Source organism: Onychostruthus taczanowskii, unplaced genomic scaffold, assembly GCF_017590055.1.
Source record: "Onychostruthus taczanowskii isolate IOZ18803 unplaced genomic scaffold, ASM1759005v1 scaffold6, whole genome shotgun sequence".
NCBI classification, from domain to species: domain Eukaryota; kingdom Metazoa; phylum Chordata; class Aves; order Passeriformes; family Passeridae; genus Onychostruthus; species Onychostruthus taczanowskii.
In genome coordinates, this window is record NW_024503679.1 from 11,985,260 (window position 1) to 12,004,385 (window position 19,126).

Sequence of the window (19,126 nt, forward strand, 5' to 3'; positions counted from 1 at the left end):
TGCTCTTGTGTTACGCGAAAATGTTATTGCTTTGAAAAATGTTGTTGTTTCTAAATGAGCGGGGTTTTTTTCCAGCTTCAGCCCACATTGCCACGTCCCCCCCGCTCCTTCCAGATGACGGCACCGAGCCGCGGGTGGTCCCCGCGCGGGGCACGGCCCCGGCCGGTCTCTGTCCGACCCCGGGCTCCCCGCAGGCAGCGGGTGGGCCTGCTGACCTTCACATCCCCCACGCACCGAAATTCTGCTGAGCCCGGCCATTTCCACATCTGCCTGAATTTCAGCCGGGTTTTGCTGACTTTCCCTGTGCCGCCACCGGCGCGGGCGTGCCGTGGGCGAGCGAGCGAGTGACACGCAGGGACATCGCTCCGCGGGGCGCCCATCCTGCGGGACACGCGGGGGGCCCGGCGGCGCGCTGGCTGCGGGGGCCAGAGCCGGGGCACAGGGGGACGGGTTCCTGCCAGGGCTGCCTCCACAGGGCAGCGAAGCGCAGCGCGGGCCGTTCCCCCGGGGAGCCCCGCAGCAACCGGAGCGGGGCCCGCACCGAGCGGCCGCAGCTCGCCAGGGCCGGCCCGGCGGAAGGCGGCCCTCAGAGCTGGGACCGACGACTCGGCTCGCCCCACCCACAAACCGCCCTCCCGCCCTCCTATTGGTCGCTTCCCTCACAGGGGGCGTGGCGGAATTACACGTCACGGAAAGAGCGCTCGCTGATTGGTGAAAGTGGCGGCGGGCGGCCCCGCCCCCGCGGTCCCACGCGCGGCCGGGCCCGCCCGGCGGGTACATTGTGCGCGGGGCCGCGCCGGGCCCGCTCCGCGCTCCAGCCCCGATCTCTGCGTCCCTGCCACCCCGCGCTGGGGGCTTCGCTGCTCACGGGGATTTCGGCTCGGCCAAGCGACGGTGAGTGTTTTCCCCCCAGATCTGAGCAGATCCCCTCCGGGCACTGGGCTTGCCGGGGTTCTGAGCCGCGGGGGCGGGGATGTGCCGGCCCCCGACGGGAGGGACCCTGCGTGCTGCCCCCGGTACCGGCCCGGGGCTCGCTGGTGTTTTGGAGCATTGTGTTCCGTAGGCAGGAAGCGGCAGAAAAAGGTATAGGGTGAAGAAGGTCTTTTCACTTATAAAGCAAAAAAAAAAAAAAAAAAATCAATAAATATTAAATCAGCTATTAATTTCATTAATTAGAAAGTCAGGTGACATTGCTTGTTGCTTTGTTTTTTTTTTCTCTCCTCTTTCGTCTCTATATATGTGTATCTCAAAACTGTGCTCCAAGGGACACAACTTCCATGGCCTCTGATGAAATCAGTATTAAATCAGTTTGAACAAGCCTGTCTAGAGAAGTGAGCAGGTTTGTGTGAGTGACTGAGCTGAGCTGACAGAGGAGAAAAATAGTTCTTCCTCCTCTTCCTGTCCTCACAGGCCCCTTTGCATTTAAAAAAGTTAAAAGCCTGTTTGGTAGTTGGGCTTCCTAAATTTGTTTTGTCTTTATTTTCTTTATCTCTCCACTTGTGATTGTTGGGGTAGGGGGCTTAGACCAGCCAGACCAGTGCTTGGAAAATCTGCCCTCAGCTTTGCATAGGCAGACAGCTGAATGTCTCATACTATTCCAGTGGAGAGTCCAAGTGTCATGACTGCTCTGTTTTCCTTTCCTGGCAATCTCTGCCTGTGTTCTCTTGTGATCTGCTGGAGTGATTTCCTCAGCCAGGGTGCTGTGGGATTTTGTAGCCTTCCTCCAAACGTACCTCTTCCTCTCCAGGACAGATCCAGCACCACAAGAAAACAACAAGCAGCTCTGCAACCTTTGTACTTTGACAATTTCCCTTGTTTTTCCTTCTTCCTTCCTGCATCTTGTGACACTTGTTTTTATTGAAGTTACCTTAGGAGCAACCCGAGATGTGTAACACAGCCCATGTGTTCTGGTGGTGGCCAGCTGCTGTTGGCTCAGCTGCCCTGGTGACAGTCTCCGTCCAGAGTTCTGAGCTCTCTGCTTTCTCGTCTCTGCTCCTGAGTTCTCCTCTGTGTTCTGCTTTCTGTCCATCTCTCAAACAGTCTGGCTCCTTAATGCTATAGGATCCTTTCTGGGGCCTCTCTGTTTTCCTGTCCTGTTTTCTGCTGCGAATCAAATCTTATCTGAAAACATATTTTGTCTCTTTTGTGTCTTTAACCCCAGCCATCTGCTCTGGCTTATCTTTGTGATAAGCCCAAGTAAAGCACTTGGGGAGGAGGCTTAGGTGGAAGTCTGCTCTGCAGCAGGAAGGTGTGGGGTGGCACAAGATTCTCAAAAGCAGAGTGAAAATTGCTGCAGAATTGCACCATAATGTGGAGATGGGAGACTGTAAGCAGCTTCAGCACTGAAGAACTTAAATTTGCCATTCCTTTCTTGTTAATTTTCTCAAGTATTTGAGGATTGTTATCTGAAGTCCTCCTGCCTCAGCATGTGTGCAGAGTGTGGTATCCTCTCGTGCTGTGTTTGGGGCAGGCTCAAGTAACTCAAGCAGGGAGGTTGGTGTCTCAGATGTGCTTTTGAGTTCAGGCCAGTTGAAGATGGTTTGACTGAATGAACAAGGCAAAATAAATTTGTGAAGGCAACAGCTTGGGGACAGATGACAAGATATTGCATAACATGTATTCCAAGTGTGTGAAAATGAGCATGAGTCTGATCCATAAGGTGGTTATTCTGGCTCTGGAGGGAGTGCTGGACATGGTCTGGTATGGAGATAACGTGTGTGTGTGCACGCATATCTGTGTGTACATATGCACATGTGAATTATGATAGCATTTTTGTTCCTATGGCAGTGACCAATCGTTTTCAAAGTCTGTAGGAGTTCAGGTCCTTCTTAGCAGACAGGGGAAGTTTTAGGCAATGTTTAGGAGGTGGAGGAGTGAAACAGGAAGGGCAGGATGTGGCCATCCGTGGAGGTGGGGGAGGACAGGCAGGGTTGCGAGGTGCGGATGGAGATGGCAGCATTACAAAAGAGCATTGAGCAGTGCCTTGGCTTGGCCCTGAGCAGGTGGGGCAGGACAGGCAGAGCTGGCCCAGGGTGTCCGTGGCAGCCACGCTGTGCTCAGGGTCTGTGGAAGGGGCAGCTTTGGAGCCCTGTCAGCACTAGACAGGAGGGCTGGATTTACGCCCCTCTTCCACCTGCTGTAGTTGAATTGCAGTGAGTGGAGCTGGCATTGCTGAAAGCAGTGGGTGCAGGGATGCTGGCTGGGAAGCATTTAGCTGTAACAAGCCACCCCAAGCCCCCTGGCCTGACCTTTAACCACCATCACATCGCTCTGTCTTGGCTTATCAGCTTTATATCCCCGCAGTGACTATTAGTATCACTCCAGCCAGAAAAGACAGCTCTGTCTTTCCCCCATTACTTGAGCCTGGGAATGCTGCATGTCCCATAACCACTGTCTACTTGCTGACCATTAGGCTTTGCAAAGACTACCAGTTTTATATGATAGCCTGTCACATTGTGGTGAGGCAAATTTATTACTGTACCACACTGGCAATCACTCTGGTCTGCTTGCAGTGTGTGCAGGATGCCTGGGGCAGGCTGGGCTGCTGCAGGGATGCCACAGTGGTGCAGAACTTGCAAGCTGAATGCATGGTTTGATGCTGTGTGAGTACCAAAACGGAAAAATCAGAGGTTTTTTGTTCCTTCTGTCCAGAGCCAGAGGGCAATAAGCAATGCCCTGTCTTGCAGCCCCAGGTCCTTCAATATCTGTCAATGCTTTGCAATCCAGTTGGGAATGGAAGTCCCCCGTACCCAGCAGCAGGAGGGGCTAATCCATTCAGGAGGCGTGAGGGCCTCCCATCTCCATGGCTCTGAACTCCAGCCAGAATTGCAAATGAGCAAACCAAACCTGGCAGTTGTACCATGATCTCCTGCCTGGCAGGGGAGTGGGGAAGGCAAAACAAAACCCCAGCTTAACTGGCCAGGCCCAAAATTGAAATCCTGCCCTGACAGCAGGCAGGCAGACAGACCTGTTTGGTGTGAGCATCCGTGACAGGGCTTTTGGTCAGCCAGACCACTGGAGCACTCAGCTCTGCCAGCCTCAGAGCTGGGAGAGTGGGAGGATCTGAATAAGATCTCTGGAGTCAGCAGCTGCTGTGGTTATTCTGGCATTAATTTGATGTATACCACATCTCATCTCCTAAACTCTCCCTGGGAAGTGGCATGTGGTTCCTCTGTGTTTGAAGTACCAAAGGCCTTTTGCCTTTGCAGCACATTAGCAAGTTTGGCTTGCTTGAAAAGGACTTTATCCTGCCCAGATGGGGCTGGGGTAGGTACTGCAATTAAGTAGACTGTTCCCATTCTGAAACCTTTTTGGTATAATTTGGAAGAGGGGATTGTGAACTCGCTTGCCTCCTCTGCAGCCCCCCATTCACCTTGCAAAGCGCCTGTGATTGATCTGGCAGAATGGGGTGTATTCACAAGCAGAGCTGGAGGGCAGCGGGAAGGACAAAACCCCACCACAGGCTCTGAAATGAATCACAGGCTCTGAAAAGATCCGCTGGGGTTACGGCGTAGCAGTGAAAAGCTATTGTCTGGAGCCTGGACTGTGGCTAAAAGCATTATTTATCCCAATTTGGGTAGTGGTTGTAGGAGGGCGTGGTATTCCCAGGAACAGCAAAGCTAGTGTGCTTAGTGGTGAACATAAACTTTATTTGATTGTGTCACAGGTAGCTCAAGAAGCTTTTTGGATATCTCAGCTGCAGAGTAGCAAGTCCAGTACCTGATTTGCAAATAGAACTGCATGAATTGCATGCAAAGAGGATTTCCTAGAGGTATTTTTATTGGGGTTGGAGCACAGTTTCCTTTGACTCAAATGAGTGCATGCCATAGATTTGAGGCACTACAGCTCCTTTTACCAGTGCTTTTGTGAGGCAAAACAAGAATCTCACTAATTGGTTCAGCTTGGCAATAATGTTCTGATTTTCTCTCAAGTAAATGGCATTTAGTAAATTCTTGTGGTGGCTGTAGGCTCAGAGTGGGGCATGGGTTTCAAGGGAGGAGTGGTGGGTACTGCTGAGGATGGGATATGAGAATATGAGTGGGATATGAAACTCAGACTGAGTTTCTGAGACTGAATTTCAGAATGTTCAGATATGTACCCGGATCTTCTCCAGACAATCTGATTCCTGGAGCCTACAGAATTGGGCTTGGAAAACCTCCCAGTTTCTGTCTGAGCCAACAGAAGGAGCCTTTCACATGGTCTCTCTGTTTTCTGTCTAGGATGTGCAGGCTAGACTAGGAAGTGAGAAAATGAGAAGAAATGATAAGGATGCTTCCCATTCTCAAAGGTTGGGGCAGGATCAAAAATTCTGCACTGGGGGGATGGAGTCAGCTGCCTTTCCTTTGTTTGCCTATTTGCAAATCTGGTGAAACATCAAGAGTTTGTCAGGAAGGGTAAATCCAGAGTGATACCCTCTGATTCACAGCAGTTATGTTGTCTGAATTCCAGCCTGCAAAATCCCAGTTGCATCTTTGCTGTGTTAGTCATCCTGAAGAGAACAGGAACAAATTTGGCTGACACAGGCAAACCACTAAATTCACTGGAATGGTTGGAGATGAACCCAACCTGTAAGGGAGCAAAGTCTGCATGCAGGCACACTGTGGGCAGAGCAGAGGGCATGCCTGGGAGATGATGTAGTGAAGGTCCCGTGCTGCCCACCTGGCAGCAGCCCAGGCTCCACACTCAGCAAGTGTGGTGCTGCACTAAATGCCAGGTGCAATTTTAATTCCTTTCATCTCAAGCACTCTTGACAGAAGAGCATTATTAGTGTTGAGCATTTCAAGCAGCTCCAAGCTGTGTACCTGATAGTCTGTTGTGTTATGCAAGGACAGGAAAATCATCAGAAAACATCTTCACATTTGTTCCTTCCCCTTTCTTGTTTTTTATGTCTCTCCCCCACCATCCTTTCCTGTTTTCTTTTGGTTTTTTCTGCTTTTGAAGCTCAAGCTGCCTCTGAGTACGTGAATGCCTGCATGTAACAGATCCCCTTGCTCAAACCTTTTGATGGTCTCCAGTGCTGGGAAATTGCATCTGAAACACAGCTGTATCTGGCTCTGTGTTTGACAGCGTGTTGCCTCACTGCTCTTTCTCCTAAGCAGTTTTGCAAGGAGCTCTTCCCTGTGAAGACAACACAGTAGGTGACTTTTCTATTTCTACTTTGCTACTCTCTGCAGTAAAAAGGGAGAAATTGGTTCTATAGCAGTAATTTTGGCCTGGGATAATGCTGCTGGTCTAAGCACCAGGTGGTGGAATCCATGAGAGCACTGGAAAGGTACAGATATTTGGGATGAGGGAGCAGGCACATTACTAATTAAAAGAGAATTGATGCCACCGCTTTCAGAGAGAAGTTAAACTTTGACTGAGTTCAAGACAGTGTTTCACCTGACAGGGTTGATATTGTGAGATGTGGAGCAAATAAAGATGAACCTTATGCCTGCTGTCTCTGGCCGTTCCAGGTGGGTCTGGTCTGATTTGGAAGGAGTGTCTGTATGTTGTAGTACAGCCCATGCATACAGGGCCCATATGGCTTCTTGGGAATTAAACTCTGCTGTAGTTTGAGCAGCTTCATCTAGGTCTTCTGAGCTGAGCTAGCAAGGAACCTTCCTGCTTATTTATTTACTTATTTACAGCTTTAAATAGTTCATCGTTGAGTGGATTAAAAAGAAATGTGTTCTGCTTGCTGCTTCTCTCATGGGCGAAACAGAAAGTGCCAGTTTTGGATCATGGGATTTGGGGTCTTTGTTGGTGTTTAGCCAGCCTTATGATCTTGGGAGAGCATTCATAAATCCTGTGGTTTTGCTCTTCTAAGCAGAATTTATTCTTGATTCCCTGAAGTCCCACTGGGGAGCATATTAATCACTCTCAAATCTTGTCCTCTTGAAAGCAAGCAGGATCTCAGCTGGTGATTCCCTGCAGGTAGTTAATGAAATTGGAGATTTGTGGAGAGCTCCTTGGTTTGAGATTGAGGGGGAACCCCAAGCCTGGCTAATTATAGTTCATGTATCAATAGCCTTCCTGAGCTGTCCTCTCATATGCAGTTCTTTTGTGACTGGGGACAGGGCCTGATACAGCTTCAAAGTATCTGTGTAAGAGGCACTTGGATTTTTGAAGAGGTGGTAGAGTGTCTCCTGAGGTTCTCCTAAAGGACCATTCCAGCAGGGCTCTGGAAGGGTGACCCATCATCCTGTGAGGGAAAGTCCTCTCTGGAGTGTGATTTGTAGGAAGCAAAAGGCACCCGGACAGGAGAGCTGTGGTTCTTCATGTGGGGAGTTTGGCCAGCTCTCTGCTTTTGTTTTTCCCCTTGTTCTCTTTGCAAGCTTTGTCCTGTCCAGAGAGACTGCTGGGGCGTTTTCTTCATGAGCTGAGATTTGAGGGGTCTTTTTTTCTTGAGCCAACTCCTTCCCTCTTTCAGGATTGCTGTCTGCCCTGTCTGGATGAGGGGAAGGATTTTCAAAGCAACCTTATCTTGCTCTGCTGGAAAAAACCTGTCTTTCCCATCCTGGCTGCACAAAGGCTGCAGACAGCCAGGGGAATACTTCAGCCAGCAGACAGCATTGGATAGCTGTCAAAAAGCTGATGCCCCTCTGCCCTCATCCATATGGAAGAAGGATTATTATCTGCCTCTGTGTGCAGTAAGATCCCTTTAAAAGGTTATGCAGTAGATACTTATTTTTTAAATAACTGCCTTTCAAGGGAAAAGAAATGAATGCAGCGTGGAGAAATTCAAACCCCAGTTTGTTCAGGTCGTGCCTTCTGCTGTTCCCATTGACATGGCTGTTCCACAGCAGCTTCCTGCATGATGGAAGATACAGCTGGGAGCTCTGATAACCCCCAGGCTCTCACAGAGCAGGTGGGATCATGGCAAGGGCCACTGACAGGTTGCTTTGTGTGAAGTACTCCTCAAGAGTGGTTCTGCTTTTTCTCTTTAGCTCAGTAGTTGGGTGAGGGAGCAAGGAGTGTGGTAGGGCCCAAGTTGTGCTCTGCATGCATCTGCTTCAGAAAAGTGCACGTGTCACAGGTCCAGCCTGCTCGTGGCTGAAGTTAAACATGGCTCAAATCGAAGCGCTTCTGTGCACATCGTGAAATTGTAGAAGACACTTTGCCTACAGGCTTCTGAGGTTTGTCAGCTGCTACATTTTGGAAGAAACCTGCCAGATGAAGAAGCTGCTGCCTGCAGTTTCTGTTTGTCTGATATGGGTGAGATGATGCCAAGGTCTCTGGTAGACTGAAGCATGCAGTGAGGGGAGGTTATGAGGGGAAGGATTAGTGTCTGCCACTTTTCTGCTTATGCCCAGCTATGGCAGGATCCAAGAAGCCCTCAGAAAAAGCTGTTTGGGTGTTACTGAAAACCACAAGCAAGGCTTTCTGGTGAGATGGCTGCACCCCAGAGTTCAGGGGCTGCTTTAGTTTCAATTTAATGGTCTGTCTAGCCCTGCTTGTCTGTGACTGGTGACAGCCAGTGTCATAACCCCACTCAGGAGAGGCCAAGTGAAGGGGCTGTCACTGTGGCCTCTTCAGCTTTCAGAATTCCAGCTGTGCTGGGAGTCAGTTGGTGCCTGTAGTGAACATGATAGAAAGAGCAGTGCTGGGAACTGGACTGCCAATTTATTCCCTGGATATTTTTCAATAAATGTAAGATAGAAATATTATTTGCTTCCAAGTTCCCTGGGATAGATATTTGATGCTGGAAGCCTGAGATTTGAAATATATGTGTGTGTGTGTGTGTGCACATGTGTGGTATATGTATGTGTCCTTATGTGTATGTATATATAAAAAATGGCTTTGCTGCAGCTTTTATATAGACATTTCAATTTCTAAATGACCTGCTCCTTCCACTCTGACTAGGTGCTTTTAATCTTAGTGTCAGAAAAATCATTGCTGCCTTTCTGCAGTCTCTGTGTTTGTTTCCATAGCTATCCTATATAAATTGCTTCTTTTTTTTTTTTTTGTGCATAAGCAAATCAAAGGTTAACACTAAATAGTTGACCTGAGCTGTGAGAAAAGAAAGTCGTAGCAGTGGCAGGGTGGTTTCTGAGGTTGTAGGAATAGGAACCTAAATCAATAGCTTTTAGCAGGCTCATAAATGTTTCATTTGTATTCCTCACTTCGGCATTGACATGGGATTCCAAATAACCCCTTAAATTAGTGTTGTTCCTACGCTGGGTGGAGATGTTGGAAATGTTTCCTTCAGATGCACTTCATAGTGCTGTTCCATAATGGCATTTTCCTTCCCGTTTTGGAGCCCTGGTTCTGCCACCCTCCAGTCACGAGTGAAATGAGCTTATCAGCCTCTATCCCAGGCTGCCAGAGTTTGGGCCATGGATATGGACATATCCCACCTGACTACCCACATCAGTGTTCCACATCAGCCCTCACTCGGAGGCTGAGCAGGACTTGTGGCTGCTTGGGCAAGCTGTTGTTTCTGCATGGAGAAGCACAGAGACTTCTCCCTGGACTGTGACACAGCCCTGAGGAATGAGTGAGGCCTTGAGAAGACCAACCACAATAACTCTTGACAGCGGGTGGGGAAGGAGCAACATGCCCACAGCTGTTTGTCTAATTCAGACTCTCTTGGAGGTGCTGGAGAAGCAGGGGCAGGAAGCTCATGAGCAGAGCCTGAGTCAGGCAACTTATCTGGCCATCTGCCTCCTCCTGAGGTCATCCACCCATGGAGTGTGGGAGGGTTGAGCAGCTCCAGGTCACTGCCAGGTCAAGGCTGTGACCTGCCAGCAGCCTGGGAGTGTGGTGGCCATTCTCTCAGCATTTTGTGGTTTCCTCCAAGACCCCAGTGCTAGCCGGGGAGGACTGGGCTCGTCTGCGGATCTTGCGTTTGCAGGCTGGAGAGACCCTTGAGAAATCTCAGCTTGTGAAGAGCAAGTTAAAAAAAAAAACCATCCAACCAACATTAACAAAAAGAACCCATCTAAAAAGCCTTCCCCAACTGCCTTGTCTAAACAATTCAGTGACTGGAGTGAAGGTTGACCCCATTTTGATTTTTTTCAGGTTCATTTTTCAAACCTTGGGACAAGTTCTGTATTAACTTTCTCCTGTAAGAGAGGGCTGTGCATGTGTATCTGTCTGTCTGCTTTAGTTACATGGGAAGCAAAATACAGCTGGCTAAAGTATTTTGGAGTAAATTACTTGGATTTTATCATCTAGGTAGTATTAATTTGATTAGTCCAAAGGGGTTTTCTTCCACAGGCAAGGATTGGTATCAGGTAGCACTTAGTGAAATAGTAGCTAATAAAAGCCTTGTGTTTGATTCTGCCTGTCTGGTAAAAAAACATTATTTATGTCTTTCTTGTGTCTTATTCTGAATAGAATCTGTCCTGAAAAATGTTTAAGTCACATGAGGTGTCTGGTGAGTTTTGTAATCAAAAAGTGCAACAAATGGGTTTAGTAAAATCAGTTCAAACTTTTGGCTTCTGCTGGTAATTAAATATTTTGTAAATAAAACCTGTAGCAGTTGCTTTTCCTAAACCTGCAGTAATCTACATGAAAATCAGAAGCCAAACATAATTTTTGCTGAGCCAAGAACAGACCAATGCCCTTTATCCTGGATAGTCTGCTCTCTCTATACTGTTTTCTAAGGAAAAATAACTCCTCTGCGGTTTGCCAATACCCTCTGGGGGCTGTTGAAACAATCTACACCAACTTTGGGGTTTGATTGCCTCACTTTGTTGCTCCTTTGTTGAAACCAAAGCAGAATTTCCCCCTTCACCCCACTCTGCTTTCTCGCCCTGCTCAGTCTGAGTTAAATTGTTTGGAGGATGCAAGGGTGCAGGAGCAGCCACGGAGCAGGAGCCACAGGGATGTCACCTGGAGCTTTGAGATCCACTGGCAGTGTACCAGGGTTAGATAACTAATGCATGTGTTCTCCATGCTTTATATCAGTCAGGACAAGGGAATAAGTTTCTCCATTTGTCTCCCTGCAGGAAAGAGCTGTGCCACCATGTCCGTCAGCGTCCACGAGAACCGTAAATCCCGCACCAGCACCGGCTCCATGAACATCTTGCTTTTCCACAAGGCCTCCCACCCGGACTGCGTCCTGTCCCACCTGAACACCCTGCGCAAGCACTGCATGTTCACCGATGTCACCCTCTGGGCAGGGAACAGGTCCTTCCCGTGCCACCGGGCAGTGCTGGCTGCCTCCAGCAGGTACTTCGAGGCCATGTTCAGCAACGGCCTCCGGGAGAGCCTGGATGATGAGGTGAACTTCCATGACAGCCTCCACCCGGAGGTGCTGGAGCTGCTGCTGGACTTCGCTTACTCCTCTCGGATCATTATCAACGAGGAGAATGCTGAGTCCCTCCTGGAGGCTGGGGACATGCTGCAGTTCCACGATGTCCGAGATGCAGCGGCTGAGTTCCTGGAGAAGAACCTCTACCCTTCCAACTGCCTGGGCATGATGCTGCTCTCGGATGCTCATCAGTGCCGGCGGCTCTATGAGCTCTCCTGGAGGATGTGCCTGGTCAACTTTGAGACTGTTCACAAGAGTGAGGACTTCAACAATCTTTCCAAGGACACTTTGCTGGACCTCATCTCCAGTGATGAGCTGGAAATCGAGGATGAAGAAAAGGTCTTTAAGGCTGTCATGCAGTGGGTGAAATACGATCTGGATGAGCGGAAGGCTTATCTCCCAGAACTTCTGAGGAATGTTCGTCTGGCTTTGCTTCCTTCTGAATGCCTCAAGGAAGCCTTGGCTTGCGAGGACTTGATCATGGTGGATGAAAGGAACAAGCTTGTCCTGGATGAAGCTATTCAGTGCAAGAAGAAGATCCTTCAGAATGATGGGGTGGTCACCAGCCTCTGTGCCAGGCCTCGCAAAGCTGGGCACACCTTGCTGATCCTGGGAGGACAAACCTTCATGTGTGATAAGATCTACCAAGTGGATCACAAAGCAAAGGAAATAATTCCCAAAGCAGACCTGCCAAGTCCACGGAAGGAGTTTAGTGCCTGTGCCATTGGCTGCAAAGTGTACATCACTGGAGGCAGGGGCTCAGAGAACGGAGTCTCCAAAGATGTTTGGGTTTATGACACCGTGCATGAGGAATGGTCCAAAGCTGCCCCAATGTTAATCGCTCGGTTTGGGCATGGCTCAGCTGAATTGGAAAACTGCCTGTATGTGGTTGGTGGACACACTGCAGTAGCTGGAGTCTTCCCTGCGTCTCCTTCAGTTTCCTTGAAGCAAGTAGAGAAGTATGACCCCATATCCAACAAGTGGATGATGGTGGCTCCGTTGAGAGACGGAGTGAGCAATGCCGCGGTGGTGAGCGCCAGGCTGAAGCTCTTTGTCTTCGGTGGGACCAGCATCCACCGAGACATGGTGTCCAAAGTCCAGTGCTACGATCCGGCTGAGAACCGATGGATGATCAAAGCCGAGTGCCCGCAGCCCTGGCGCTACACGGCGGCCGCTGTCCTGGGCAGCCAGATTTTCATCATGGGAGGAGACACGGAGTTCACGGCAGCCTCCGCCTACCGCTTCGACTGCGAGACGGACCAGTGGACGCGCATCGGGGACATGACGGCCAAGCGCATGTCCTGCCACGCCCTGGCCTCGGGCAATAAACTCTATGTGGTAGGAGGGTACTTTGGCACTCAGAGGTGCAAAACGCTGGACTGCTATGACCCTATGTCAGACACATGGAACTGTATCACCACGGTGCCTTACTCGCTCATCCCCACAGCTTTTGTCAGCACCTGGAAGCACTTGCCCTCGTGATGAGGGGCAGGGCCTGGGGGCTTGTTTCCAGGAGGTCAGTGAAGGTAAGGAACTCCTCTTCTTAAATTAAAAATTACCCTCTTGCCTCAATTGTGTCTCCACACACCATGCTGAAGCCACAGGTGCTCATGAAGTAATTTTATGAGAAGGGAATGTTTAAAAGCGGGTTGTAGAGCCAGGAAAGAATAACCAGCTTAGCAGTGCTCTAGTCTAAGTCTAGATAGTTACAAGGGTTCTCTTATTTCCAGATGATCCTCCCAGTATCTTAAGAGATACATCTATGTAGATGGTTGGGGCTCCTCTCCCTCTGCTCCAAGGTAGCTGGATGCACCAGCCTCACCCTTCTGGTGGGGGCTGGATGGGCAGATGAGTCCACACCTGCTCTCACCATGGAATACATCATGTTCCCATGCAGTTAAGGGAGTTAAGGTTCCTAAAAACACTTGTGACTCCTGAGAGATACCAGGGCAACAAGTGCTTTGGAATGTCTTAGTAGTTTGATATTTTTGCTGATTTTCTGGGTGATGTATTTAGAACTGATGAATATGTAGGCAAGTGACCCTCGGAATGCCAGCAAATCCTGGTTCTCTTTTTATGCTCTCTATTTACATTTCAGTGGGTAGCAGAAGCAAAAGCGCAGAAGCCATGGTGCATTTGATGGTCTTGGTGTTTATTTATCATCCAAACAGTTGCTTGTTAAATCAGTACTTCTGAGACTTCTGTGTCAGACTTGAGTGGGAGGGAAGGGGTTTTGTAACCAGAAGAAGAATGTGTTTATCAGTGTTTCGGGTTGTGTGAGAATAAGAAAGTTGGTGGAAACCCATGATGTTGTGTCTCATTCTGGCGCTCTGGTTTTCTCTTGCTCAGGAAAGGTGCTCCTGCAGTGCCCCTGGGACAAGGTTTCTGGTTCCTCCTCTCTCCTCCCCAGTGGGGTGTTTTGTTGCTGTTCTGGTTGTCAGTGTGGCTCCATAGGGCTCTGCATGTCCTCACCAACCTGTGCTGAGATGCAGCTGGCCTGGCAAAGCCCAAAAATTCTTCTCAACTTGTATTGTGAAAGCAGATAGTGATACAGGCAGCACTTAGATAGCATCACCTTCCCAGGAAGTCACTAACACCTCTGCTAGCTCAGTGTGCAGGTTTCTCAGGGCCAACAGCACACACAGCCCTGCTTTGGTGGTTGCAGCCTACATCCCAGCCAGCTGAAGGAGCTGGGAAACCCTCACTATGGGTGTGGGATTGACAAGCTTCACTTACAGTTTTATTTGGAAAGTGGGGACTGTGGGGAGGGAAATTCTTCCTCAGACTCATCAAAATCCACTTCACTTAATGCAGGCAAGAAGGAATGCTGCCCAAACCCTCTAACACCCTCTCACTTCCCTGCTTTCCACTTGGTGTGGTTGGTGCGCCTGGGAATCGCCCAGCGGGTGAAATTGCTGGCACCTCCCAGTGATCATCTTTTTTGATGCCAGATGGAAAGCAAGGAGGAGTTCCTGGCACCTCAGCCAGGGATTAGCCCAACTTGACCACCTGCTTTTCTCAGGTGGGAAAAAAATCACCCAGGGCATTACTCTGGCCTTTGTGAAACAGCTGGTTTTTAACATGGGTTGGACCACCATGAGGACAGGGCAAGAGTGGAAAGGGTTAAAATGAGACCTTAAAGTGTTCTCAATACTGTAAGATAATGGCCTTTCCAAATTCTCCTCCTCAGGCGTTGCCTAGCATCTGTCACAGTGGCTCAGTAATCTAATTAACTGTCACTCGGCTATTAAATATTGCAGTGAAGACTGTGAGGACTCCATCATTTTCAGCTCAGGTCAATGGGGCCTCCCTTTAAGAGCCATCCTAGAGCTGACAGTTAATTTTCTCTGGTAGCAGATGTGTCTGAATATTAAAGCTCAACACCAGCCACATGGCTGGGAGTAGGAGTAGGGGGTAGTTTGAGGTGGGAGTTGATTCCTCAGCCACTGAATAAGAAACAGTCATCAAAGTCACAGTGATGTTATTTTCCTTTTTCCTCCCTACTGTTTTTGGGTTGTTCAGACCTAGTAAATAGCTTTGTGGGGGTTGTATTGATACTTCTTTCCCCCCTGTAATTGGGAGCCTGACACAAGCACAGAAAACTAGAAACTGCAAATAAAACTGGTGAAAAGTCACTGTGTGAGGGTTTTATGTGCTTTTTTGGCTCTGCCTCCAGTCTTCGGTTAAAAGAACTATTTAAAATACATGCAAGCTCTTGCCAGAAAGAATGTCTGTCCACGTGGTTTTTGTAGAGTGGGGTTTTTTTGTTTTTTTGTTTTTTTTTTTTTTTTGGTTTTTTTTTTTTCAGTAAGTTTTGTTTCATTTAGTGAGTGAATATCCCTGGTGTGGACATGCTGCCCACACTGCAGCCAGCCACATCCCATGTGCCTGCCTTGTCTGTCCTGGCTATGCAAAAACTGGGCTTGGGAGCTGGGGTAATTTGCTGTAGGATCCTATGATCCAGTTCACCCCATTGTCCTATTGCAGGTCTGGCCGAGGGGTTTTCTGGTTTGCAGCTCCCACCATGGAAAGGTCACTGCTCAAGCACCTGATTTGGTCCTTATGGGATCCTTCTTCAAGTAGGGATGCCCAGAAGGCAGGCTGGCCAGCACCTGCCCAGTTTCCTATGGAACTGCCTGTCCTCACCTGGAAAAACTCAGGAGCAGCCACCCCTCAGAGCAGAGCAAGGTGGGCTGGTGGAAAAAGACCTGGGCAATCACATGGCAGGAGACAGTACTTTGTCCTCATGGCAAAAACAACCTCCTGTCCATAAACTGGTCCCTGAAAACCAAATAGCCTGTCCTTGACAAATGTTGGTCATAAACCACCCAGCCTGCTTTTCCCGTGAAGCATAAAACTGATCAGCTGGAAATGCTTCCTCGAGGGCATGGCCTTCGTCCTTCCCAGACAGAGCAGGGACACGTTTCAGCAGAGGTCCCAGCCCTGCTGCCAAGGAGGCCGTGTGACATTAATTTAGTGCTTATTGCCCACAGTTAATTCCAGGGATCAAGTGTGATTAGCAGTATGAAATGTGAAAGCCTCATCCCCTCCCACCCGAGGTGCTGGAGCCATAGGGGAGGCAAAACATGACAAATGAGCACTGGGCTGATAAAGACTCTGTGTTGATAAGGACCAGCACAGCCCAGCCCAGGGGAGGGTGGTGGGTGGTTTGTCACAGAGCTGTGCAGAGACAGTTGATGGGGACAACTCAACCCCTCCCCAGAGGTGACTTCAGGCAGCACCAAGAACAGGTTCTCCAAGCTGCCTGTCTCCACATTAAAGTGGCTTCTCCACACTATCTGTCCTGTGTGACACTCTCATTTTCATAGGGCAGAGTCACAGATGGGTGTGATTTCAGATTTTATGGTCCAGCCAGGGAAGGTGAATTGGAAAGGGGAGTCACTGCATCCCTCTGTGCTGCCTCCTGAGCCTCAAATGCTCTCCGGAGGTGGAGATGTTGGAGTTCCCATCTCCAAACAAACAGGACAAGCCAAACCCTGTAGCATCAAGGAGCCAGGTCTTCCCCTGCCCAGAAGTTTCTAATCAGATGCTTTTTAGTTCTTACAGAACCCTCCTCACAGTGTTCACTGTAGGGAGCAGAGGCTGGTGGCTGGGCACTGCTCAGGGACTGATTCCTGGGGCACATCAGAAGCTCAGAGCTGATTTTTTGGTTTCCACTGGAGCTCTTTGATGTGTGCTTAGTTCCTGTGAGGGCAGAGGGTGGCACCAGCAGCTGGTGCCTGCCTTTGCTGGGCACTGAGTGGCTGAGGCTGAAGGGTTTTGAGGCTGTTCTGGCACCTGAAATCTGAACTTTGGCCCCAGAGCTCCTGCAAAGATTTAGGCCGCGTGCCAGGCCCTGACCTGTATTCCAACACTGCACTCACACTAGGAATTGGGTCAGTTCCATGGTTTTTCCTGGTTATTATATTTCCTGGTTATTATATTACAGCTTAGATAACAAGCCTTTTGCAAAGACACTTTTACAGCTGCCTGGTGTGGCTCCCACGTGCTTTCACCTTGCAGCATGCATCATTCCCAGCTCCATCCACGAAGCCCTGCTCACAGAAAGGCACCTTCCCATGCCAAGACCTATGTACCTGCAAAGAACAGCCCAAAAAAAAAACCTCAGGATATCTCCTGGCTCCTAGAGGCTGCTGCTCACCTGTGTGCTGCTGGGATGGGTGGTTGCTTGCAACCTGCTGGAATTCCTGGAACCGAGTCACAGCTGGTTTCTCCCGGTGGCTCCTAGGGAAATCCATTTGCATGTGTATAATAGGGAGGCCGGATAAACAGGGATTGCAGTTTTTCTGCCGCTGCTGCTCTTTCCATGTGGCTGGTTGTCTCTGAAGCCAGTTTATCAGGCAGTGTTGGAAGGGAGTGGCTGGCCTGGGGAGGAAAGTCGATGAAAATCAGGCTTTTCCTAACCCTGGGCAGATGGAAACATGTGCAGTCTGAGATTGGCCCCAGACTGTATTAATCAACCCCTTGGAAATGTCAGTGATACAGATGTTTTTGGAGGAACCTGTGGAAAAAGAGAAAAAGGGTCTTTTTGTTTTGTCTGTTCCAGTTTTTGGGCCCTCCTCTCTGTCCTAAAAAAAAAAAAAAAAAAGAGAGTGAAAACTTATCCCTCAATTTTTCATTCCCTTATCATGTCCACTGAAGTTTGCTACCTGGCTCTGAGCCCTCCCCAGCTGAAGACCCCCTCTCCTGTCCTGCACAAGAAAAGGACACCCCAATTCCTAAAGAAACCAGCTGCTTTCCACCTCCACCCACCTCAGGGAGTCGGGGTGGGGGTTACCCCAGTGAGTGCCCTGTGTGGGCTGAGCTGAGCATCACACCAGTTAATGAGCTTTCTCTTTCCTTCCCCAGATACCAGAGTCACATCCATGTCCCCTCTCTTGCGTCTGGAGCCAACACAGTGACTGAGAGCCTCCTGTCCTCCCGCACAGGACTCCGAGGCAACTTCCACATCCCTTCCTGACACCAGGAGTGGGAGGCACAGCTGAAGCCCCACCGCCAGCATCACACCAGGGGGTCACCAAGGGCTACCCAGCCCCACTGGTCACTGGCCACTGTGCAGGGAATGGAGCCGAGAGCACTGCCTTGCTGGGCTGGGCACAGGGATGGCTTTGTGGGCTCCTCTGGACCAATAGGGCTGTGGAGGTGGAGGCTGCATCCCTCAGCAAACATGGCTGGGTAGCCCTTTTTGTTACTCAGCTGGGGGGGTTAAGAGATATTAATATGTTTTTCTCTAAGGCAGTGAACTTGCTGTTGGCAGTGCTTGCTGCTTGGGTGACTTGGAAGTGTTTGGTAAAGGGAATAAGGTGGGAGCATCTGGCTCTCCCCATCCTCTGGTCATTTCATAGAGACAAAGGCTATTGAAATATTAAAACATAGGAGCTTGGGATGGCTGCCAGCAGCACCACGTACTGTGACAAAACAGGGCAGATGCCTTTTGGTTTGTACTTTGGGCCTTTTAAATTTTTTCCCCCTCTTTCCTTTGCTCTGATTTGGTCAGAGGCCGGGTAGCTCCCCACACACAGCTGCTGGGAAGAGCAGAGGGCTCTGTTAGTGTGCCAAGGCAGCAGCACCACTGCCGAGATATTCCCCAGATAAAGCCCACTGCATGCTCAGAGCCGGTCTGCTGAGCTTCCCTGCGCGTGGGTGAGGCTCTCATTAGCAAAGGAGCAGAAAAAGGGGTGCAGTGGGGAACGCTCATGCCTTGGGAAGGGGCACCTTGGCTCCAGCAAGGCCTCGGAGGGAGAGCAAGGGGATTAGGGTAGCATTGCAGGGTGGGCTGGGGAGAGATCCCCCTCCTTCCTGCTGCACCCCACACCCTGGCTTCCCCCTGGAGAGATGTGAGCGTTTCTGACGGCGTGCTGCCTGCCAGCGGCTGGGCTGAGGCTGCCCCAGGTTATCCACGCACGCTGGCTGCCAGCTGTGTTTGGGATTATGCATCCAAGAGCTGTCAGCCCGAGCCATTCCTCATTTTGCTGTGGAGGAAGGCGCGTGGATTTCAGCTGTCAGTACAGGGATGCAGCTCCTGACTGGCCACTGCCGAGCACTGGTCCTGCACTGCCCCACATCCTGCTTCCCTGCACAGCAGATCTCCGGCTTCTCCAGGCTTGCCTCTCTCCCCTGGATGAGGCTGGGCTGTAGCCTGGCCAGCTGAATGATGCAATGCCATGAAAAGCCTTGACACAGCTTCAAACAGCAGAGGTCTTTTTGGAGCAGCGGGTTCCATCGCTGCCGGGAAGAACACACGTTCCGCACAGCCAGTCTGCCATGAGCTGGATGACGTTTATTTACATCTTCTAGGCTTTTTTCTGTTGGTTTTTTTTTTTTTTTTTCCCTTCAGCTGCTTGTGAACTTTAATAAAAATGATGA

General features: G+C 49.8%; 1 protein-coding gene across 1 annotated transcript; it reads left to right on the forward strand.

The window, feature by feature from the left end:
- Positions 1-754: 754 nt before the first annotated feature.
- Positions 755-19,126, forward strand: KLHL25 (kelch like family member 25). The gene is made up of 3 exons (XM_041418828.1): positions 755-894; positions 10,935-12,765; positions 17,609-19,126. The coding sequence occupies exon 2, from the start codon at positions 10,952-10,954 to the stop codon at positions 12,719-12,721; it is 1,770 nt and encodes a 589-aa protein (XP_041274762.1). The 5' UTR covers positions 755-894; positions 10,935-10,951; the 3' UTR covers positions 12,722-12,765; positions 17,609-19,126.